Genomic DNA, 25,941 nt, shown 5'->3' on the forward strand with positions numbered 1-25,941 from the left:
GACAAAGCAGTGTTCTGCAAGGAGAAATTGGCTCGTCTCCTTCCTCTCAGGAACAACAGCTTGTTCTGATGAACAACTTAGAAGGAACGAGCAGGGCACATTTTGGACCTGAAAGCCTTCCCCTCTCAAGAGCAGGGACGAAAGCAGAGGGTAATTTCACCAAGGACGAGGGACCCCAGCACCCGCACCTCTCGCACCCCGCATGGGGCTGGCGGAGGCGAACCGCAGGCAGAGCTGGGGGACAGGACACCGGGGAATCGCAGCAGAAGCCTCCCGGGCAGGTGTAGCCCTACAGCCTCTACCCTTCTCCGCGCCGGGGGACACCGGGCCCGGCGAAAGCCATCGCTCCCCTGGGGCCTCTCGGCGGCCGGCAGCAGCCGCCCGGGGCCGCGGCCAGGGCGGGGGGCGAGGCCGCGGCCGCCCCGGGAGGCCGTGCGGGGCTGTCCGGCGGCGCGGAGAGGCTGCGGGCTGGGCGAGCTCCGGCTGCACAGCGCCGGCCCCTTCCCCTCTCCCTGGGAAGTGATGGTTGAGTCCGGCGGCGGCGGCGGCGGCTTCTCGTGTGGCTGGCAGCCGCTCCGCTGCGCTGCCTGCGCTACTCTCGCCGCGATCCCTCCCTCCCTCTTCTCTCCTTCTCCTCCTCCTCCTCCTCCTCCTCCCTCTCCTCCTCCTCCTCTTCCTCGCACTCTCCGCATCCCTCTCCTGCCGACGCCGCCGCTGCCCGGCTCTCCCCGCCGGCGGCCGTGCATGCCTCGCCGCCCGCGGCCCCGGGCGTGCCTCCCCTCCCTCCCCGGGTGCCCTCCCTCCCCTGGGCGGGCGGCGGGCCGGCGGCGCCGGGGCTCCGCGGGCGCTGAGCGGCGCAGCCCCGCCGCGGCGCGGGACTGATGCTGTCTGTGAGCAGAGCGGAGCGAGCCGCCCGCGCAGTCCTGCAGGAGGCGCCGGGCGCTGCGCGGCGCTCGGGACCCGGACCGCTCCTCTCCGCCTCTCCTCGCCCTGTGGTGGTTATTTGGCGCTGTCCTTAGCCCCGCTGCCGCTCGGAGGACACGGTCGCAGCCGAGAAGAGCCGCCGGGGGTTTTGTGTGAGAGTGTGTGTGTGTGTGGAATAACTGCAGACATGACTGCGTGGAGGAAATTCAAGTCTCTGCTGGTTCTCTGCGCGGGGCTCCTCACTGCAGCTCAGGGTAAGAAGATTCGGGTTTCTTGCATTGCATTCGTGTAGGCTGTGGTTACGGCACTCATAACCCCTCAGCTAAATCTCTGCCGCTCGGTTGAGCTCTCTCCCTCGCTTCGTTTCTGCGCCGGCAAACAGCAGGCTCCTCGAGCCCGGTCTCCCTTCTCCCTGCCTCCCACCTCCCGCCGGTGTTCCCCTCGGGCTCTGCTCCCGGCCGGTCACTTCCCCCGGGAGAAACCAGCTCCCTGGAGTTGGGCAGCAGCCGCCGCGACGCCGCGAGCGGAGCCGTGCGCATCCAGCCGCCTGGGCAGCGCCGGAGTTTGGGAACACTTCGCTCTCCGCGCACGCACGAACGGCACCCGCTGCCGTGTGAGGGACAATCCCCGGGCTGGCAAGTTTGGATCTCCCCTCCTCCCGCCTCCCCGGCTTTTGCCGTGCTCGAGGGGGAGCGCGGAGTGGGTGGTCGCGGAGAGCCGCCTCCGCCTGCTTTCAGCCGGCTCCGCTCCCCGCAAGTTGCGCGGAGGCGGGGATGCGGCGCCGGGGACACCTCCGCCAGCTGCCTGCCCGTGCCCGAGGGAAGAGGACTCCTCTCTGCTGGGTGTGCGGTGGAGAGAGTCTCCCCCCTCAGCTGGGTTTCTCCTTAAAATCAATGGGGGAGGGTGGAGAAACGAGGGGGTGACGGGGGAGAATTTGGTTACACAACTTCAGTGCTGGCCTCAGCCCCATTACTTTGGCTCATCGCTGGAGACAACAACTTCCCCATTATTCACTTCGCCTCTCATTAGCCCTGCGCTTTTTCATGCTGGGAGAGATGCGAGTCTGTGTGTGAGAGAGAGAGGGAGGGAGTGAGGCAGCTCGCATCTGAGCACCTGTCCCCGATACAGCCTCTGTCATCTCCCACCTCGCTCCCGGTTGGTCTGCCTGCCTCCGGGATGACGGTTCCCCTTGCGGTTTGTACCGTCTGAGTCTCCCTTAAATCTTCCAGGGCGCTTTACATCGTTCCCACCATTTTATTTTTCTCGCTGTCTTTTCGGTGCGGGGGCGGCTGAAGAGGGGGGAGCAGGGCTACCGCGGCCCCCGGGTTGGCGGGCGAGGCTGGAGCCTTCCCCGTCCTGCGGGTGCCCACGACCCGGTTCCCTCGCCCGCCTGGGTGGCACGGCAGGGTGCCTTCCTTCCTATAGCCTCCGGCCGTATCTGCAGGAAGAGGCGGTAGAAGGCCAGCCCGGGCCGCCGGGAACCGGGCAGGAGTCTTGCCCGGTCCGGAGGAGCGGCTGCGGCTCCACACCAGCCCGATAGCATCCCTCCTCTGCCCGGATCCTGCCGCTGCCGCGGTCCACCGAGCAACGCCACCCGGCTGCCTCTGTGGGAAGGGAGCGGGGCGAGAAAGGCGCACGGCTCTCCTGGGCTGTGAATCCGCGGCTCCTGGGGATGGGGCTGTGCCCGGCAGCACACACAGCCCGGCGCGGGCGGGGGCTTCTCGGCGTGGCCGCCCTCCCCAAAGTTCCAGCCTGCCCACCCCGAGCCCCCGGTGCCTCCTGCCCCCGGTCCCGCCCGCGCACGTGCCCGGCTCCCGGCGCTGCCCCGGGCACGGCCCGGCCCGGCGGGGAGGGAGCTCCGGTCCCTGGCGGGGCTGCCCCGACAGCCGCGCTCCAGCCGGGCCCGGACTGCGGGACGAGGGGCAGCTGCTGCCGCGGCCACGCCGCTCCCGGGATGGGCCGACACCCGCGACTCATTTGTTAAATACACTGTAGCCCGTTATGTCGTTTGACATTTAAGTGTTTTCTTTTCATGGCTGACAGCACATACGAAAAGCTGGAGGCTGGATCATGGTTATTCAGCGACGATCCGACGTGTTTTGCTTACATACAAAGGCTTTGCCAGGAACGTTTGGGCACTGCCGCTGATGCTGCTCTGCAGAATGTAATTATACCTGCTTAATGTGAAGCAGCAACACACCCACTTAAAGGCTAAAGACTGACTTAATATTGAAGTCAAACAACAGGTTGAAGGGGAGCCATCGGGGACAGTTGACATAATTCCTTCCCGTTTACCTTCCCAGGCAATTGAGCAGAGGTATCTATATTTAGTCAAATGTAATCCTGAGGCTGAAATTACGTTAATGCTTCAGAGAGTGAAAAAACTCCTTCCTTAGTAACATAAAGAGCCAGGGTTTCAGGAGCACGCGAAATAATTTTAATTATTAGATTCTCAGAACTCTCTTTTACCAGCCCCTTGCTATCAAATAATTTGGTCACTGTAGAAGGAAATCACCCAGGTTTTGCTTGGTTTGGGGATTTTAGTAGCAAAAAAAGAAACGAGTGCTGAATTTCTGGAGGTGTTGCCACAGGCGTTCCCATATCTTTCAGTAAAATGACAGGTGGGTTGCTTTCCACAGTGTTCCTCGTTATGAAATGAAATGGAAACCCTTTGTTCCTGTGGAATTTTCTGTAACTTTTTGAAGGAACAAGGAAGGATGAAAATGTACATTCATCATCGTTCACTGTGGTAGACTTGAGATGCAGTTCTACACATTTCTTTGGACTGATTTAATCTGATTGATGGACCTGAGTGTTTTGGAAAACATTTGGGGAATCCTTCCCTGCTCATTGTGCTTTAAGCATCAAGGGAAATTAGTATGGAGTCATTTAAAGGAACCGCTTTCCCAGAAGCTACCCTATCATAGCAATTATGCTTCAACAAGACAGACGGCAGGGTGTTCAGCTATGCATGTTAAGATGGGCTTGTTTATAGAGCCATTTGCTAATTCTGATATGTTGTATTGTAACAAAAGCAAACATAAAGAACCCTATTGATTTTCTTGAAAGAAAAAACACATCAATATAATTTCTGTAAAAATTCATACTGGTGTAGAACAAATAATAGATTTAGACTCAATTCAGACTAAAATTCAAGAAAAGAGTAAAAGACATTTCTGCTGTGACATAAGGTCTGTGGACAACCTATATTCTGTAGAACATATATTCAGTAGGAATACATACTGCTTAATACCTAGAGTTGTTCCAGTACATGTTTTCAAGGTAATTTCCTGGATGTGTTTAGATAACCAAATACAGCACCTTCATTGCCACCTAATTGCCTCAAACTAAATGTACATAAGCAGGCTTGTGCAGAGAGGTATCATTCAGATTAATGGAAATAACAAAGGGGAAACATTTCTGTTCTTAAATTAGATACAGACAGTAAAAGGAGTCTCACATCTACAGTTCAGGATTTTATTTAAAAAAAATAATAAATCTCAAAACATTTTATGTACCTTCTGTTTCCTGCTATCACTTTGTCATAATAATTGCTACAACTACATCACACAAAGTTACCACTCTGTTAAAGGCCTACTCCTGTTGGACTGAGAGTGTTTGTCTCTTTTAAAGTCTTTTTTTTTCTCCAAAGTAGTGTTTTTCAAACTGTGAGACTGGTCTCTCTAGAGAGGCTTCATTCTCTTCCAGAGAAGACTAAAGCAATTCTGAGGAAAATGAGCTGAAAAAAGGGAATTTTTAAAAGAACATCAGTGCAAGGTATTGAACACCCAGCTGTAAAACCAAGTATTTGATGGATGCATTCTCCATCCCCCAGCTCAGTGAGGAATTTGCCATAGAAAGGCCTAGTAGAGAATATCCAGCTCTGACCATGTAATATTTAAAAGTAAAAATGCATTTACTTTTTGGTAAGATCTGTATCTGTACTATTTTTTGCATTGAGATATGTATATGATGTCCTAAACTATGTATAGGAATGGGAAACTTGGTCAACTTGAATGTAATGTAGTGAAGAGCATATCAATGCCACAAAGATTCCCCACACACTCATTTTAGACTCTTGAACCCATAGTTGAGGTTGAATTACCACTGTCAACCAGTAAAGATTTTTCAGTTTCTCTGGTGTGTCTGTGTGTGTGTGTGGAACAGGATACTGGTGTGAGGAGCTGGAGATGGTTTACAGGCACATGAAGACATAAGCACAAATGGAACTTCAGGATGTATTGAAATCTGTGAGGCCACTTCAGCACCATCTCTGATTTGTATAGATAACCATTCTGCAAATTATTTATACTGCAAATCTGTCTATTTTGCTGACTCTCACTCTCATGTCCCTTTATACAGGCATGTATGATTTTGATCAGACAATGCTTTTTTTTTTTTATTTGGGAAGGGCAGTTGTCATTTTTCCCCCTGCAGACTGCTTTTTCTATATAAACACTTAATCTTATTTTTACTAATGGTATGGTATCAGTGTTACATATGCATTGATATCAGCAAGTTTTAGAAAAGTCATCTATGCCACTTTTGCCTCCGCAGCATTTCCACTAATAAAAACTTTTGTCCAAACAAGTTAAGAAAATCTGAAACTGTAAATATTTTCAGTTATGCATTCAAGATTTACCATGCTCTATAGAAAGGCTGAAAAGCCTGAGGGATCACTGTTTTCAACTTTTTCAAGATGTAATCCGTGCACCATCTTATTAAACTCCTTCTTGTAACCTTTTCTTGGAGAAGCGACCGCTTGATAGTGTCACAATATAAAACCTCCAGTGGATTTAAAGATAAAGTGTAATTTCATCTTGCTCAAATCCATATTGAACCCTGGTGTTTCTCCTTGGCCATGGTGACACTATTCTGCTGGCTTTCCGTGCGAGCACGCCCTGCAGCCGGTGCCGGGCTGCCTGCAGCCGGCAGGGGAGGCACCGAGGGAAGGGGAGTTGCTGCTTCAACTCTGCAATCCACTCAAGCAGTAGCATAAGTGTGAGACCTGGCCTCTAATTAAAATCCAGTGTACAACTGGATTCAAGTCAGGGTCACAGAATAAAAATCTGGCCTCTAGTTCTCCATATGGCTGCAAAATAAGCCATATTAGACTGAGAAAAATTGGATGTTCTTCCAATTTTTGCAGTGAGCAAAGAATAAGAATCATATGGAAATTCTCCTAATGTGTATGAATCACTTTCTTTTACTTAGAAGTTTTACTTTTCTATGTCAGCTCTAATTGCCCTTAAACCATTTTTTATCAACCACAAAATTTTGAAATAGGGGAAAAATGGCATTAATGCCTGAGGAGAGCTGTGAGATATTTCTTTGTCCTGACACATCTTTGTTCTGGCTGGATGAAAGACTTCACTCCACTATATGACATTTCCATTGCATTTAAGAAAATCTAGACTGTATTTGTTACAAGCATTTCTCAGAGGAATAGCTACTTATACAAATAACTTGGATTATTGTTAGTGCTATATTGACACCCAAAGGCAACATATATCTGTTGTCTGCATTTAGTAACTGAATAGTAAATGCAGGCATGCAAGCACTCTTTAAAGAGTAATGCATCTTATTTTTAACTTTCTCAGAGACAAGAACTTTTTCTGCATTTCTTTCTCATATGGAAAAAAAAAAAAAAAGAAAGTGATGGTAGTTTCTTGCCATTTTTACCTGGAGGGCAGTTTTGTTTAAAGGACAAAGCAGCAAGATTTAATCACTCTTACATTGCTGATGATTAACCAGAACTCTTGATTAATCAGAATATCATCAATGATCTGCTTTTAGCAAAAAAAAAAAAAAACCAAACCAAAAACCAACAAAAAAAAAAAAAAACCAAAAAAAACCCCACAAATTCTAGCAATTATAATAATTCTTTAATTTCCATAGTAAAAGTTAATTACAATTTCTTACAGCTTTTTAATTATTTAATTATACATTTTAATGATGAATTCATGCATATTCTGTAATAGTGATTTGACTTCTTTCAATTAAATTTCTTGTCCCATCCCTGTCCAGTAAAAGGTAACTTCAGGCAGTTCTGAGAGCCCAGTTCTGCTCCATTGGAAACTGAAATTTGTACTGATTTCTGAAATAGCTCAATTGGCTACTTTTGAACAGATTGCTACTTCAAATAATCCAGACAAAGTAGATATTGCAGCTGAAGAGTGGAGTCAGACCTTGTTTAATTTGAGCTCTTGTGGAGAAATTCTGACAATGTTTGCACCCATGAATGACTTAAAAAAAGGAAAACTAGGTGAAACCTTGATAATTTTAATATATTTATTTATATGTGGAAGCAATTTGCGTTTAAACAGTATCTCTGGTATCTCTGAGCATCTGACCTTTACCTTACTTCATTTCTTTTCTCTTTTTTTTTCCTTTAAAGATATTAAGACCAACACACAGAGAAACTTAGTATCATTTTAGTCTCTGGATGTTTTATATCTGTCTTACAGTATCCTATGGATACTGAAGTACAGAATCATGTTCTGTATTCATGTCTTTGTTGTACAGTGGCTTTCCAAAAGAAACATTTGCAGCACTGCAGCTGACACAGGCCTGAATAAATTACGAGTAAAACTTTTTATGCAGTGTTTGTTTGCAAATTTGCATGAAATATGGTCAGCATTTAAAAATTACATTTTACAATACGTGCTTCATGCCTTGTGTTCAATTGCAAGGCAATGTTTTGGTTTTTTTAATGCAATTTTGCCAAACACAAAGTTCTTATTTTTTTATTTCTTCTTTCTTGTCTGATAGTTTCCCATGCTTCTTTTTCTTTTTCTTTTTCTTTTTCTTTTTCTTTTTCTTTTTCTTTTTCTTTTTCTTTTTCTTTTTCTTTTTCTTTTTCTTTTTCTTTTTCTGTTTGGTTTTTTTTTTTACTAGAGATTAATTTCTAAACCTATGTTTGAGGGTTTTTATTGAAATGTTCTTATAATTTTGATGTCTGCATCAAACCTTTGACATTTGTCACAGAGTAAATCTGGGTCTAGGGACATTTTTTTCTCTCACCCATCCTATGAGTTGCAGAATAGCCATGATAGAATATAGCATAAATCATTGTTTACTTCCTTTCACCTGCCTTACTTGCCCTATTGTGTTCACACATAAACTCCAAAAGAACACAGACATTCAAACTTTTATTTACTTACACTGGTGCTGAAACACAAGCAATTTACAGTGCACTGGGAACAAAAGTGCAGCCAGCCTTGCCCTGTACTTGAAAGTTGGGTTCAAAGGTGGGCCTAAACACATTGGAGACCACAATGAGGTTGTTTTCTTTTTAAAATACTGGCCTAGCTGTAGCTTGGATTTAAAGTGTCCTCACTGTGCTTGCAATGCTGGCTGCTGAAGTGGATGGGTTAGCTTGCCTTGCTTTGCAGAGTGTGTCCAGAATCCATGGCTGAGATCTTAGGCTTGGCTTTGGGCACTGTGCTTGAGCTTGCCTTGTGAGAGTGCCTTGGGGCTCAGCCTCAATCGTGGTGCATCCAACACGCCCCATGGAACTCGGGGCTGTGGGTACTGCTGCTCTACAACACAGGTGGAGCTGCGCGGAGCAGGGAGGGCACTTTGTCAAGAAGCAGCTGATGTTGGGAAGCAAGGGGCTAGATATTGCAGGAATATACATCAGCTTACAGAACCTGCCTTGTCCTGAACCTAGGAAAAAAAATGCAGGTGACTGTGAGGGCAGGAAAAAAAGGAAAGAAAGAATGATGTTTACACAACAGTTAAATGTCTGAAAAAGCCACTTCGATAAAATAAAAAAAGCAAAATTTAACTTCTTTTTAGACTAATTTTACATGCTTCTGGCTGTCAAACAAATGGTCATGACAATTCACACTGTTCTCACTAATGTTTGTGGGGTATCAGTGCAGAAGCTGACTACATTCAAGTGACTAAGTGCACTATTTTAGCTTTGCCCCAGTAGTCAGATTCTCTATTGGTATCCTGCTGATGTTTCTTATAATACATAGATTGTGTCATACCAAGCATTTTTTTGAGGGGGAAGGGGAAATGTCTTATAATTCACTTTCAGAACCTCAGTTCAATCAAACAACTGCTAATATCACAATGAGTGACCCTCTGCATTTGTAGATATTTCTCTTGAGAAATTAAATTGATTTTCTTTATCTTAGCACGTAAATATCCTCAGCACACATTTGGACCCATTGTTTGCAGTGGCTCTTACACTGAAGAATGTAGTGTTAATAGATCTTATGAAGTCAACAGTGGCAGCAGGAGTAGCATTTTGATCATTAGCTGTACTCAATTATTTCTGTTTAGCTTTCCTGTGAAATCTATTGTGAAATTTAATTAACATAAATGAAAATACAGAAATCTTCATTTTTTTTTTCCTGGTACATAATCTAGTTAACTTGAAAGCAGTTGTAGGGAAAAAAAAGCATCCTGCTATGCAGAAGTACGTAAATTAGACATAGACTCTGGTCAGCAGTTTAGTAGTTTGGATTGCTTTATATCAGATTTTAACTAGTTAGGACCTGATCTAAAGGTTGGGGAGCTCACAGAATTTAAAAAGTCTAATTAACCTTAAAAGGTTTTTTATCTTGCCCTTGTTATAGCCATATATCATACAGACAATTTGCATTGAAACAAGGATGGTACAAAAAAATCTAATAACATTAAAGAAAATTCAAACTCTTTGTTATGAAATTGGCCACAGAAATGCTGTTTAGACTCATAGAATGGTTTGGGTTGGAAAGAACCTTAAAGATCACCTCATTCTAACTCCCCTGTCACAGTCAGGCACGCCTTCCACTAGACCATGTTGCTTAAAACCCCATCCAACCTGGCTTTGAACACTTTCAGGGATGGAATATCCACAGCTTCTCTGGGCAACCTGTTGCAGTGCCTGACCACCCTCACAGTCAAGAATTTCATCATAATATCTAAGCTAAACCTACTGTCCTTCAGTTTGAAGCCTTTCCCCTTGTCCTGTCACTCCATGCTTTTGTGGAAAGCCCCTCACTGACCTGCTTGTAGGCCCTCTTTAGGTACTGGAAGGCACTCTAAGGTCTTCCTGGAGAGTTTTCTTCTTCATACTGAACAGCCCCAGCTCTCCCAGCCTGTCTCTGTGGGCAGGCTCTGACCATCTTCACAGCCTTCTCTGGACCTGCTCCAACAGGTCTATTAGTATATTACTGTGTCAGGGGCCCAGAGCTGGACACAGAGCTCCAGGTAAGGCTTCATGAGAAGGAGTAGAGGGGCAGAAGCACCTCCCTCCACCTGCTGGTCCCATTTCTTTCAATGCAGCTCAGGATATATTTGGCTTTCTGGGCTGCAAGCGCACATTGCTGCGTCATTTGAACTTCTCATCCACCAACACCTCCAAGTCCTTCTCCTCAGGGCTGCTCTCAATCAATTCTCTTTGCAGCCTTTGCCTCAACTCCTGTGCAGGACCTTACAAATTAAATTTCATGAGGTTTGCACAGGCCCACCTCTCAAGCCTGTCCTGGTTGGATGTTGTCACTTCCCTCCAGCATGTAGTCTGCCCTGCAACTTGGTGTCGTTTGCTTAAAGATAAATGATGCCTCAATTTTTTTTGACCTATCTGAAATGTATCTCACTCCACTGGCTTTCACTGTTTATATAATTTATTTGGTTCTGAGGAAAGATTAACCTTTAATTGCTTTCTTTAGCAACATTTAGTAAACAGGCTGATAGCATGGAGATGATCTATGCAAACAGCAAAGAAGGATTTCTCCAACCCATGTTGCCATGACAATTTAGATTTTTCTTGTCAACTCCTGAGAAGCTTCAAAGTAATTTCTTTAAAGCAATGAATCAGGGGATATTTTGGAAATTGAAGTTGCTCTCTTTTTAAATTTAGTATCATTTAACACAGTAAGGGGCCTGACTCAAAAGATTGTAATATCCACAAACAAGAACTATTGCAAAAAAATATAAAATCATGGAACTCTCTTTGTAGATCTCTGATAATTTATATCAGCTGTGAAGCTAACTTCAGATGCATTTTCAAGTGACTTAGATTTTTTTTATTAACTATATGATAATAATAAATAGTTATCATAAAAATAAGAATGGATAATGAATAATGGAGAGTCCAGCTTATAGCTGTCATTTTGATCCTCAGGACAGTATTTTATCTTGCAGGTATTTTGAGGTAATTAGATTACAGAAGGATTAGAGAACAAAGATGGACTAAACTTTTTTTTAAATAGTTACAATTATAACATTAGTTCAATGAATAAGAAATAAAATCAAAAGGCTGTTGTCTGCATATTTAAATTGCTATCCCAGATAAGTCCCCTGTAAAATGTTATTAGTAATCAAACTGAACTTCACTCTTGTTACTTGTTTTAATTGAAATAGACTGTTTTGAAAAAGAACTAAAACTAGTCCAAACTAATTTAATTTAATTTAATTCCTAAGAAATAAATTACTGCCTTAATGAGGTTTTTCTTATGTTGCTGTTAGCCCTGATGAAAACATGGTAAATGGAAAGAAGATAATGTGAAATGCTGTTTCTGCTGGGAAAATACATTTCTCTGTATAGAAGACAAGAAAAGTAGCTCAGTAATGGTTTTCTTTTTGAAATGTTCCTGGCAGATGATGGTCACTGTGTTGGTGTAGTTTGTTTACCACTTTGCAATAGATTTGAGATGAGTCATATCACATTAGAAGGAAAATTGAGAAGTTGTTTTGTCAAAGTGAATTCTGTTTTCCTTTTTTGTCATATATACTCAAATTACTAGCTCTCTTTAAACAGAGACACCTAATTGATTTTTATAAGTGCTTATTCTTGTTGTGTCCATAAATCTGAGTTCCTTTTGTTAGAAATGGTAAATGCAAATATATCCCTTCTATACAGGGAATAAGGTGACTGAGCTGGAGTCTTCTGTCAGTTCACCTCATGCATCTCCTTTACACTGTTTTATTTTCATGCTAGCTTGAACCACAGCAATTTCAACATCTACAAGCACAGTTGTTTTTCTCAAGCCTTTCTATCCTCTTGCCTTCAGAATGGGAGCTGACTGAATAAGGACTATAGGATAGATTCTCAAGATTTCTCTTTTATAGAGATTTTTATTTCTGTCTTAATTCCTTACTGAATTTGTAAGTCCATTTTACTGGTAATACATCTCAGTTTATCCACAGAGTTAGGAAAAATTATACTTATCAGAATATTTGGTAAAGAAACAAAGGGATGGAGTGTGAATGGAGTACTTATGATACATAAGATGCTAGGCATTCAGAAGGAAAAGTAACCTTCTTTTTCAAAAATATTTGATGTAAGAGAAGATCCATTTCTTGAATAATAGAACATGAGCATATTGAACAATAAAACGTGTGTGAGCTCGTTTTAGCACTAAGTTTAAGGATGCTGGGAAGAGGGCAGAAGGCACTGTTTGCAGTCAAGAGCCTAGATTGTTGTGCCAAATACCTGCAGTTACCACTGCCATAAGAGAAAACTGCAGATCTCAGCACTTTTGACCATAAAGAAATTTGTGCTGTACTTAACTATTACACTCAAGAATCTTCAGAAACTGAACACAATAGAGTGCTGTAAAGGGAATGAATAGAAAATTATATTAAGCATTTACTACTGTTATGTCCTAGGTAGTATCTGAATTAAGCAAAGTTTCCAAACCTATCCGTGTTGTGTTATTGTTTTAGGAAGAAGAATTCCTCAAGGGAAGTTGAAATTTTTCTTTAAAGCTGCTGGACTTAAGTAATTGTGTGTATTAAAACAACAACCACTACAGAAAAAAACAACCAAACAAAAAAACCCTAAACAAATGAACAACTAACGTGGATCTGATGTACAAAACATTTTTGATTAGAAAGCAAACACAAATCAGAATTTGGAGTGAAGCGGACTCAAACATTACTGTCTATACTACATAATGGAGACTGTAGTCCGTGGCCATAACTAAAAACAAACAGTTCCATCTCCACTTATATTTCCTCTATGAGTATTCATCATTTTTACATTTATCCTCCATTGATGGTAACTACGTACAGTTCCTGGTGGCTCCATTTTTCTTTCTAAAAAACAGGCTGCTTGTAAGTGATGGGCAGGTTCTGGTGGAAGAAAAGTATCTACCCAGTTTTACCATTGTGGAATATATACTAAACTTTTGATATTGTGCATCACTCTGCAGACCATACTTGCAGAATGGATATGTTTGTATAAATATTTTGAATGTGCTTTGTCACTGTATTGGTTTTGTGTGGCCAGGTTTTGGTAGTTGGGATGCTACAGGGGTGGCTTCTGTGAGAAGTTTCCAGAAGCTTCTCCCAGTAGAGCCAATCCTAGCTGGTTCCAAGAGGGATCCACTGCTGGCCAAAGCCAAGACCACCAGCAACAGTGGTAGAGCCCCTGAGAGGACATAGTTAAGAAGAGAGAAATAACCTGTGCAATGGCAACTACAGCTGGGAGAGAGCAGTGAGAATGTGGGAAAGGAACAACTGAAGGCACCCAAATCACTGAAGAAGGAAGGGTAGGAAGTGCTCCAGGTGCCAGAGATTCCCCTGCACTGCATGGTGCAGACCATGGTGAAGCATCTGTGCCCTGGCAGCCCATGGAGGTACATGAGGGAGCAGGGAGGAGTGGGTAGATGCCTGAAGCAGGCTGTGACCCTGTTGGAAGCCCACACTGAAGCAGGCTTCTGGAAGAATCTGTGGACCCAAGGAAAGAGTAGCCCACACTGGAGCAGGTTTGCTGGCAGGACTTTTGATCCCACAGGGGACCCGCGCTGGAGCAGCCTGTTCCTTAAGGACTGCACCCTGTGGAAGGGACCCATGCTGGAGCAGTTTGTGAAGAAGTGCAGCTCATGGGAAGGACTCATATTGGAGAAGTTTATGGAGGACTGTTGCCTGTGGGATGAATCACATGGTGGAGCAGGGGAAGAGTGTGAGTCCTCCTCCTGAGGAGGAAGGAACAGCAAAGACTAATCTCTGATGAACTGACTGTAATCCCCATTCCCTGTCCACCTGTATCATTAGGGGGAGGATGTAAAGAAAATATCAGGGTGAATTTGTGCTCTAAGAGAAGGGAAGGGTTGGAGGAAGGTATTTTGGGAGTTGAGTTTATTTCTCATTATCCTACTCTGATTTGCTTGTTAATAAATTAAGCTCATTTCCCTGAATGGAGTCTGTTTTGCCTATGACAGTAACTGGAGAGTGATCTCTGCATGTCCTTATCTCAATCCATGAACCTATCGTTACATTTTCTACCTGGTGTCCAAATGAGGATGGGAGTGATAGAGCAGCTTTGGTGGGGAACTCCCAGCCAGGGCCAGCCTGGTGCAGTCACATAACACTGGTACTTGCAGGTACAGGTAAATCAGAAGCATTTTTGCACTCTCTCAACAGCAGTTTGCAGCTCAGATCCACTCAGTTATGCTGCTGTTGTCTTAGGTGTTGTCCAAAATGTGCACAAGAATCAGGTCTCCTGAGGGTAAAAACTCAATTAAAAAAAACCCCTGCTCTTTGATTCTAGAAGGATAATGCACTGCCCAATGTAAAAAAATGAGTCATTGTGGTGACAGACTGTGTCAGGTGAAAGATGAGAATTCAGCATAGAGAGACAATGTAAATCATTCTTATATTTCATTGACATATTCCTCAATAGTGTCACTGAAGAAGATAAGATATTAAAAAAAAAGCTACATGTGAAAAAATATGACAGCATTTAATGGGATTATCAGTCAGGACTATTCTACTTTTTCAGATCAATACCTACTCTTGTCATTTGCCCTCTTCCACTAATTTTTTTCTATGCTATTTTGTCTATGATTACATTTATTCTTGAAGTCTATTAGGCAGTGATTTATTAATTTGCTTTATTGAATATCTCAGAGTATAGGGACCCATGATACAAAGGATTATATGGACATAGAAAGATGAAATGGACAATGTGGACAACATTGTGACAGAAAACTCAAATCTGGGAAATGTTATTTCTTGTATGACAAGTATTAAACAAAACTCCTTATCTTCTGAAACTTAGGCCACAGGAGCTTCATACTGTCCTATATTTTGCAGATGACATAACTCAGATTAGTTCCCTTGTAACCATCAATCATTATTCAGGGTTTTTTTTTCTGATTTCCATTTCTGGCATTTATTATACTGGAGAGAAGTGCATAATCAACTTCCCTTTTTGCCACCACTAACACACGAACACTGATGTAGTCCTACTAAGTAGAATTTTTAGTATGTCTCAAAACTTGAAGCATCTGCTGGCAATAGTCCTCTGTGGAAGTTCTGGTGCTACTGCTGTGAAGGTCCAGTGTGGTCTCAAATAAAACTGATGCTGTCATGGGCATGGTAGTTCAGCTGCCAGGCTGATACAGGCTTTATGCTGACATGCTGAAAACCACAGGTTTTATCTTGTAGGACTGGAACTATCAGTTTTGCATAATTATTTTTATGCAAAACTGATAGTTTAAATTAAATTAAAAAATAAACTTTATTATTTTATATTATTTGCATAATTTATTTTTCTTCTTCCCGTACTGTTTCTTTAAAACTTTCTTTTTGAAGAGCTTATCTTTCTTGTTCCAGTCACTCTATTGTTTCCAGTTTTGCTGAAGGAGTATAAAATAACTTCTTATTCCCCAACATGGTTGTTTAACATTCTCAAGGAAGAAAAAGCCCAGGGTCTAGTCTGTGGTGACTCCTGCACTGGGGGCAACCAGTACAAAGGCTGAAGATAGGCACAGGGCACTATTAAGACCTGAAGAATTAAGTCAGGGAAATAAAATGTACCCAGATTTTGTGTGCATCCTATGAATTTGGCTAAGTTTCTGTCTCCACATATTTAAAAATGTAAAAAGTGTCACATCAAATCAGACCAAAATAACTTCTCTCTGACAATGGCCATTAGCAAATGCATAGGAAGAAAAATTGCAGGAAGCAAGATATAGACAGGCTTATATTTTAGCAGCCTCTGGCCAGTTTAGAGAACTCTTAGCCAGAGGTTGCATCTATGTTCAACATCCATCAACGAATTTAACCTTCATGAATCTGTTCTTGACCCTATTCATGATTTAGACTACCACACTATTTTCTGACAATCTGTTTCACAATTTAATTCCTGCTGTGTGGAAAACCACTGTATTTTGCTTGTTTTGAAGCTTCTACCTGCTCATTTCACTGAGTACTTCCAGCTCCTCAGAAATACTTCACACAGCACAGAGCTTTGCATCTGATAGATAGGCAGGCTTTATGTGAATCTGCAAATTGCATACTTTTCCCATGTAAATGCAAAATATCCATATGGATATTTAGAGTACCTACCTTCAATCAATACTAATGCATGATTCCCAAGTGCATTTCTCATAATTTTTAATGATTATGGTATTGTAGTCAATGCTGCTGATGTACTTAAATGAATAATGGTCTGTATTTCATTACAAACAGACCCCTACCTTTATTCCCCAATCCTATTACCTGGTTTTTATTCTCATAATAATATTTTATTGTTTTCTTTCCAATAAATAGTAAAGGCTTTACCTGGTGACCATCTGGATGACAGTGATGTTCAACATTTTGCCCTATGAGAGCAAATTATGAAATTTGGAAAATTAGGTCCTGGTGGGAAATGAATACACCAAACCAGGTGCTTAGTGATCTAAGCACCTCCTCCACTGATGTTGACCTCCATGCAGTGTGTTTAGTACCTCAATGATAGTATAAGGTGCCCTAAATAGTAGCTTCATCTTCCATGTATGCTGTTTGCCCCTCTTTGATCCAGTGTTTCACTTGTCACAAGTCTTATCTTGACAGTGTTCTCTTTCCTGGCACAATAAGGAAAAATCATGGGGAAAATTGGTGTGGGAAAACTGGTGTGGCAAAGTTGAATGATGGCATCTGGTGAAGGATTGGGTTTCTATGAAGATTAGGGAAACACTGCAAGAATTTCCGGTAGAAAAGATTTAAGAAGAGGTCCATTATACCGCAAACCACAAATACTGAAACCACTTCAGCCTTATAAATCAATCAATTTACCCCCTCTCAAGATCCAGATCTAAATCAAACTGCGGAAAAAAATCCCACAAAAAACAATGGAAAATCTTTCCCTAGATAGATACTTAGCTCAACATGCAAGATACTTAGTTAAAACATGCAAGATATTCTGTGAGCTCAAATCCATAGGTTTCCTGTTGCAGTTTCATGTTAATATATCTGTTACAGTCTGAAAAAGTATTGTTTCTCTTGTTGCCTAAGACAACAGCCTTCCTACATTCATTTAAGATGGCTCTAGAGGATGTACAGATTCTGACTGTCCCTTTTACTCTACCTCTTCCTCTCAAGATTGTCAGTGGAAAAACCTAACATCATAAAAACAAAACAAAGTGATGCAAAATAAATACTCAGCAAGAGCACAGCTGACCACTGGGAACAAGAAAGCATGAGATAGAAGAAAAAAGACTGTCTTCAATGTTAGCAAGTCTTCCATAACTGTTCTTTCTCCTTCATTGTGAAAGCCTCTGTTTCATTTCCATACAGGAGAAATTTCTGAATATTTCTGACAATCTATTCAAGAAAGGAAGGCATTAATTACTTTTTTCCTGTGCAAACAAAACTATTGCTTATCTTTTTAGAAGGGGCAAGAACAAAGATTAGTGTGCACAGTGTAGTACATGTACTACAAAAATTTTAAGAAAATAAAAATCTGGTAATTATTCTAATACAATATAATGGAATGGATAAATTCAAGAACTAGATCTGAGATGTGCTGAACTCTAGAGTTCTTAATTTGTCTCATGGAGTTTGTGGGCACTCTGTGGCAGATAAATACACAGAAGAATTCAGGCATCAGGTTTTCCCTTTATTTTGAAGATATTTCCATCTAGTACTTGGATTTTATGGAACTGCCACTCAGCAGCTGCTTTAACCCCAAAACCAGACAAATTTACACAGGCTATTTTTCACTAGAAAATATCCTTTGAGCCTAAAATTACATTTCTTGGCATACTCAGAATGGTTGCATACTGTGTCAGTTTGTATAGGACTGTTATTGAACAGTCATTGTAATCTTCAATATAGATGATCTTCCATAGGAATAAAACAGCTTGGCTGTCTTAAAGTGCATCTGCCAACTTTGGCCTTACCTGAGATATTTCTGGGGCTAAAAGTTGTGACCTCTTACTTTGCCACAGTAGAGAGAGTAATATAACAGTTGGAGTGCTTAGCTACCTTGTGAAAAATCTACATTCATCTGCCTCTTTCCTTAGAAAATTAAAGCCTGTCTTATCCTCTTTTTTTTTTTTTTCTTCTTTCATAGCATATACTGTGACTGCCATAGGCTCTCCTTTGTCAGAGCCATGAAGGTTTCCAGTTAAAGTTTTCTTTAGTGGTAGAAGATTTGGGTTCCAAACCTTGCTTAACGGAAATCAATATTAAACATTAAAAAAGCTGCTGGAATGGGAACTGGACACCTACTGGTCCCCTCTGACATGAAGGGCATTAATCACCACATCAGAGTCATGCTTCTGGATGGGTTTCTGTCTTGCTTGGTGAATATTCCATTATTCTATGAAAAATGGAATTGCAAGTAGTCAACTTGGAGTACTGCTTTGAGTTTCATTTGCCAGTAAGCACCTAAAAGATAAGTGCTGCAAAACCTATTTTTAGCTCATTTCTGGAAATAATCAATAGCTTTTATCACTAGGGACTTAACAACCACCATGTTATACCCATCACATAAATCTACAGTCTTATAAAGAGAGGTAAGCTACTACCATGAAGATTAATTAATTTGTCCCATGGTTCATATTTATTTAGAACCTAGGCAATTTTTTTTTCAAGTAAAAAGTCTGCAATGCCACTTAATTTATATCTGCCATATCTCTGCTGGAATCATCATTGATATTTGAGACATAAAATTTAGGTCTAGATATAATGCTCCCCTTTGAAATTTACATGCATTAGTCTTATGGTGCCCAGTTACCTTGGCAATGAATGTAGTATAAATACATGTGTGCACACGTGTCTCAGAGAGAGAGACAGAATTGAGTGATTTCAACCTCTTGTGGAGGTAGTACCACAGTTACTATTCATTATTCTCCAAGTTTTGTCCATTTTTCTAATAATGCAAAAAACTTTTCCTTAGTTTGTAAGTGCAGCAGTCCCAGCAAGTTCCTGCCACACAGCAAGATGCCATGTCTGGAATACTTCACCCTAACACATTGAAGTTTAGCAGCTCGAGCCCAGAACCTTGAACTTTCACCAGGGGTTTCTGAAATCCTGGAGTGATATGCTGGCAGTGTATTCTCTCAATTATCAAATGCAATACTACATGGATTTTTACCTGAAGACACAAGGAGTCATGTAATCGAGACTGGAGTCCATTTCCCTCAGGATTGCATTTTGGCTCCCTGTAAACAGAAGAATGCATTTAGAAAAGATTTTGATAGCTATTTGTTGTGCTAAGGACTAGGACACCCTGTAAAGTTCTTCCCCATCACCATGAATCTAATGTGACCAAAATATTTTTAATTTTACCACTCTATATTGACAATAAGAGTTTGTTCTATTCTACTACATGTAGTGAAATGGCACATACAAAAGGGCACCAAAAAAATCAAAAACCACACCACAACAAAAAAAGGCATGATTTTATGATATTTGGGATCTTTTTCAACAAAACCAGTTTTGAAAATCAGTGTTTAAACAACTAGTAGGAGCCCAGAGGGACAGAAGTCTATTTGCTGAGACAACTTAAGCAAGATCTATGTAGGAATTGGTTTTTTTTTCAGATTGAAAAAAAGAAGCAAATCTTAGAAAAAAATTAAGGACAGTCCAAGAAACTGTACATCAGTGAATTTAACAAGGGTTGTGGGGAAAATTAAACTACCATAAGGAAGTGTGAAAGAACAGCTTGAAAATCAGTTTGATTAAGGATAACCAGCCTAGATTCAGTCAGGGGAGGTCATGCTTAACTAACCTGATGGAGATCTTTGAAGATTTTACTGCCACTGTAGATAAGGGAAATTCAATGGATGTAATCTACTTGTAAGCATTGACAAGGCACACATCTGAGATTAATGGCTAAGAGAAATAATCAGGAAAGTCAAGAAACTGTGGGATGGAAAACTAGCTTAACTAGGCCACAAAAGGAAAATCTGGACACAGTTTCTGAGGATTCAGTGTGGGGGCCTTCTGTTATCCATGATTATGTATGTCTGAATGTAAGTGGCGAGGGGGGTAGAATTTGTAGCTTATGCTACAATCTAAAAGCATAGCAAGAAGTGCAGAGCAATATGCTCATATTCAAAAGGTGTTGTATGCTCTATATATCTTATTTAGCAAAAAACCCCAGAATTTTGCTGGGAAAATGCAGAATAATTAATATAGAAATACAAAATTGTAGCATCAAATATTCACTAAATGAAACAGACATCCAATATATTAAAAAAGAAAACAAATTGGGAATTATTAAAGATATAAACTGAAGCCATCAGACCAGAGGAAAGCAGTATTTTAAAATATCAAGATGCAAAGATATTTTAGAACACAGAAAACATCTTTGTGTTGGGAAACAAAGGATGTAAGGTTCCAGTATCTGTGAAGAATGTTACAGAACCTAAGGGTTTTTTTACTGTAAACCAGGAAAATATATGATGTTTTCATTCTAATAGGACCCAGGCATTCTTGTCAAAATTAAGCTGCTATTCTCTTAGGCCAATACTAATGGGAGAGAAAACCTTTCTGTGCCAAGGAGCTTATAATAAAAAAGGTTAAATATACAGGCAAGGGGGAAAAAAGACACAAAGAACTCAATAATTTATCCAAAGAATGTATGTGTCTAAATTTTGATCTAGGGTTCATATTTTGACTCCCAAGTCAATATTTTGCATAATGAGCTACATTATTCCTTTATAGGTATAATGTTTTTTCTTAACATGAGGTAGAAAACCTAGGTGATTGCCTTTTTTATACATATATATAAGCTTAAAAATAGAGAATTCTTATTCTCCTTTTATGCGGGGCTTAACCTTAGTCACTGGTTTCACAGAGGCCTACTTAAATCTAATAAAGATTAGATTAAATTCTTAAGGAATCTTTATATTCCTTCCAAGCTATCTGAGTTTCAGAGCAAAAAGTAAATATTCATTTTTGAGGGAAAATAATTAAATAATATATACGTAAATAAGTTCAGTAGACATTTGGTTTTATGTGAGAAAAATGAAGAGAACAAAATTAAAATTTGACTGAAATGGTTATTTTTTTATTAAAATATTCTTCATTCATTATGATTTTTTTTTGCTCTGAGGTCTTCTAGGAAATAAAATTGTTCTCAGAAATCAGTGTCTCCTCCTAGTTACAAAAAGTTTCTTTGCTATATGACTCAGAGCTCTTAAGTAATCCTTTCTTTCATACATACATTCCCTCTTACAGCTAGGGCTACATCCAAAAGAGACTTTGCTACTACAGCACTAGGAGCCCTGATGCCTAACTTCCAAGCATCTGGTCACAAAACCTGAAACTACAAGTCTGCGAGCTTTATTTCTTGTTGGGGGAAAACCTAGGCATCTTGGAATAAAATCATAAACAGGCAATAGGCAGAGTGTTTGTAGACACAATAGATACAATAGACTGTAGATACAATATCCTCTATCCCTTTCTCCTCTAGAAGTATTTCACTCAGCCTGTGCAAAGGAGAACCTTCTTTACTACTAGATATACTACCACCACCTCTTTCTAGTTATCCTCATGTCTTCCTAAACTATAAGTCAAGCAATTATCATTTGAATTTTAAGGGTTGATGATGCAGAGATTCTTGCCTGTTTTTCACACTGTTCAGTGCAATGCACTTAGAGATCCAGCACCCTCATTGCTTCAGTACCTCCATCTCTAAGGACAGAGGGTACAGACCAGACAGTGCCTACATCTTCTGGCCAAAATAGAGACAGGCAACATCAGCATCTCCATACAATGCACTTTCAGTGACTATGCCTGTACATCAAATTGCATGGAATCTCAGGCCAAAGCTGGCCATTCTTTGCTCTGATAGCACATAAGGTCCCATCTGGTGCTACCTGTAGTTCCTACTCCCAAACCATTATCTTATTCTTTATATAGTTTAGGCTCAGGTAAAATGCTACCGATCTTCTGGTCTAAGCAAGTTTTATTCAGTGTGAATTTTGCAATGAGAACATGAGTCAAGGACGGTATTTATGGCCTTAGCTCAGTAATGGTTCTGAACTGACTCACCTACCATAGCTGTTGTAAGCCACTATTAAGGAATTCACTGCACATAGGGAAAGATGCTGTCTCAAGGCAAGGAACTCCCAGAAATTTGGGTCAGGACATTTTCTGTGTCTGTCTCATCTCATGTCAATCCTAAACATAAACACAGGTAGGGTCAGGGGACACAGGTCTCTTTTAGGGCTTGTTTCACTTAGATGAAAACAGTTAAAAGCTGATGCAGTGGATTTGGGAGAAAATAACAATATCCTACTCACCTGGTAGGATTCCATGGAAATTTTAGACTGTAAAGCATTCATAAAGACTTTTTACACTTGATATATGGAAGTCATTGGAAAAAGCTCAAGCCTCATATAGTTTAAGTGCTGCAACGTTGAGGCAGAAATTGTTTCAAGATACAGAACTGAGGACTTGTTCTGTTTAAGGCCTCACCTTGTTTTCAGCAAAGGGGGCATTGCCCTACTGGTTCAGGGGTGTGGGGCAGTACCTCCAAAGCCTATGGAGTGGGCAGAGGCAGCACTGCCTACCATGGCCACACAACACCCTGAGCCCAGTGGGAAGGGCTGCAGGACTGGCAGGCAGAGAGGCCAGTGGGGCACCAGCAGCCAGGGAGGCTCCTTTCCTCCCTCCCTGCCCTGACATGCAGAGTCCAAGGGTGCCTGCAGGTGTGACTGCTGCGAAAGACAAGAACCTGATTTCTAAATAGTCAGCTTTGCTTTTGACTTTACTATAGATGCAACTGGAGTTTTTGAAATGATCTTTCTCAAGCATAAAAAAGTGCATTTTAAATGTTCTGATTAGATAATGAGTAGTCCTTTTCTGAACCAGAAAGAAAACCAGGTTAACATCTTGCAGAACAGTTTATATGGAACACTGACAGTAAAAGCTGTTTCTTGAAAAGAAGAAAAGGAGTGCATTTACTTGATGCAGGGTGTTATAGCTGAGTCAAGAAGAGGCATAATCTTTTCTGTTTACCATCTCTTTCTCTATGTATTTATTCTGTTAACATTGAAGTCAAGCAAAACATTTTTTTCCTTTATAAATGTCTTGAGAATATCACCTGTGTAAGGCAGCTTATTAAACATTTGCTGCTCAAAGCACCCAGGTTTAGTGATCTGCCTTAGATATTTATATAAAAACAGGCAAACAACTTTCAGGTCATGCTCACCAACCATATTTAATTTAAAAAGAAAGTTGATAAATTGTTTTCTGTGGCAAGACAGCACAAATGTAAAATCAGATTTCAAGTGATCTGTTTATGTGACAGCATTCCTGGCTTCTCCCAGTTAATATTTTGAAAGAACTAAGCAACTGAAAAAGTTGTAAAACTTTTTTTATCTTTACTACTTCACTTTACCTAGCAAGGTCCTTAAGCTTTTGTAACTCATAAAAGCAAAGGTATGTTTTTAAACAGGTTTGTTTAGGGACTAGAACGTAATAAAATCTCACCACACTTCTGCATGTCAAAATTTCCATAATTTCCAAAACATTATTGACCACCAACAAAGATTTGCTTTGTGTTTTGTGTGATCTATCCAGACATGAATTTTTATTTTAGAAATCACTTAAATTATTTCTAAATTGTCTCAACTGATCCTATTGTTGAAAACAATTCCAACAGTTTTAGACATGCTGTATTCATGTGATATGTGTAACTTTTAGTTTGAGAGTGAAAAAACCCACCCTAAAATGCATAAAGTGGAGCTATTGATTGCCTTCAGAAAATACTACTATTACCCTGGCTATTTTCCCTTATGGGTTTTATTAAGATAACAGAATTTCACTGGATATTATATGACAGACTGGGTCAGATACCAAACAATTGCAAAGTACAAAGGTGAGGATTCCAGAGGGAAAAATACGCTTATCAACTTGTTATCTTTTCATACACATTCAAAAGTTAACTTACTGGATAAAAAAGACAACCTTTGGACAACTCTCTACAGAGAAAAGCAACAGTGTCCTGTGGAGCTTGATGGATAGTGAAGTACATTTTTTAAACGTAGGATTTAGTGGTTGTAAAATGTTAATCCATCTGGGTGACTCAGGTATCAAAATCTTATTTTCAAAGTGATTTGGACTTTTAGTCCATCAAGTCCTACAATGAGTAGAATCAAAAGATTCTCCCCAGGCATCAGACTCCCTACATTTGTGTAGGGAGTATCAGATGCCTCTGAACAGACCCAAAGAGCAGTGGACTGAATGGGCCACATCCAGCAGACAGCAATCAGAGCATATTTTGGTCTCTCAGAACATCAGAGAATCACAGTCCTTTTTTACAAATCAGTTACAGAAACTTCCCCTGAATCAGGATGCTTGAATGCTTCCTTACAGAAAACCAGTCAAGGACACTTTTTAGAGGATTGCTACCAGAAGAGGAGGGAGTAATAGTGTAATCTTTACACAAACACTTCTGGACTAGTTGCAGAATATTCCAAATGCAATTTCCTTTTGCCATAATAGATTTATATCTATATTTCTCATTCCTGTAGAAGTTATTCTAACCATTAATCTCAGGCTGAGAGTTGTGCTGTGGTTTTTGCTTCCCATGAAAATATTTTCACTATGCAGAAAAGAATTGAGGATACCTTGGCTCAGTGAGGCGCATCTAGAAGTTTGAGAACTCATGTGGAAAGAACATTTTTTATTTCAAAAAATAATTATGGTTCTTAAGAAATAAATAAATCTTGGCAGAAAAACTGAATGTTAGCTTTTCCCATTCCTAAATAAATGTCCAGGTTTTACCAGATTACATTTTTACATGTCATTCACTTTCCCAAGAGAAGACTGTCTATGTATGCCATACAAACTTAGTCAACTTCAAAAGGAGAGGCTGAGGATGTGTGTTGTGTTTAGGATACCAGTAAAATGAGGAGATACAGGCTTGAATCCCTCTGCCAAAGGGCTAATGTCCTGGCTGGATAGTGCTTTAACACCAGTGAGGTGTTAAATACCTTTATTTTGTGTTCAGTCTGATCTGTTGAAGTGCTCTAACAGGACTCATCAGATCATATCTTTCACTTAACATGGATGGAGATAGACTTTCTATATTCATGTACTCTTGGAGATAGCCAGTATTAAAATGCTGTTGAGGTTGCCCCAAGGCAGGCCAGTATATACTTGGGGTACTCTTATGAGGAAAACATGGTACCTAGAGGTGAAGGTCCAGCAGAGTAATCTTTTGCCCTCATACTAGTGATTAAGACCCTCTGTGGAGTTAGTATTTTGATATTCTAATGGATTTTACTCAGTTTTTCATATAATTATAGAATGGTTTGAGTGGGAAGAGACCTTAAGGATCATGTTATTCCAACTCCCCTACCATGGGCAGGGAACCTTTCACTAAACCAGGTTTTTCAAAGCCCCATCTAAGCTGGTCTTTAACACTTCCAAAGGATGGGGCACCCACATCTTCTCTGAGCAACTGGTTCCAATTCATCACTGTCACAGTTTTTAAAAGTTTTATTTCTTTTGAGTCTAGGATTTGCTAAATAGTATTTATTTTACCAATCTGCATTGTTATTTATTCTGTTTTTATACAACATCAGCATAAGTAGCTAGCAAATCAAAATACTAACTTCTTACCACCATTTCAATGTGTGTTGCAAATTTGCAAATCTTGCAAATTAAGAAGTGTAATTGAAAATAATGAGCTCAGTTGATGTCAGTGACTCAATATCTTGTATTAACAATGGTCTGCTTGATATACAACAGGCCAAGTTATATGTTTTTATGAGATCTTTTTTTTCTGCTTATCTTAGTTTTGAGTATAAGTATTCTAGGAATGTAAATTACTCAGCCTAC

General features: G+C 40.8%; 1 protein-coding gene across 2 annotated transcripts in view; it reads left to right on the top strand.

The window, feature by feature from the left end:
* The first annotated feature begins 510 nt into the window (after window positions 1–510).
* CSMD1 (CUB and Sushi multiple domains 1) overlaps window positions 511–25,941 on the top strand; it is a 1,075,408-nt gene continuing 1,049,977 nt past the window's right edge. For both annotated transcript variants that reach the window (XM_054629077.2, XM_077174973.1), the window contains exon 1: window positions 511–1,178. In XM_054629077.2, coding sequence (XP_054485052.2) covers window positions 1,112–1,178 — 67 coding nt within the window. In that variant the 5' untranslated portion in view covers window positions 511–1,111. The remainder of the gene's footprint in view (window positions 1,179–25,941) is intronic.

The sequence above is a fragment of the Agelaius phoeniceus genome, chromosome 3, assembly GCF_051311805.1.
Source record: "Agelaius phoeniceus isolate bAgePho1 chromosome 3, bAgePho1.hap1, whole genome shotgun sequence".
NCBI classification, from domain to species: domain Eukaryota; kingdom Metazoa; phylum Chordata; class Aves; order Passeriformes; family Icteridae; genus Agelaius; species Agelaius phoeniceus.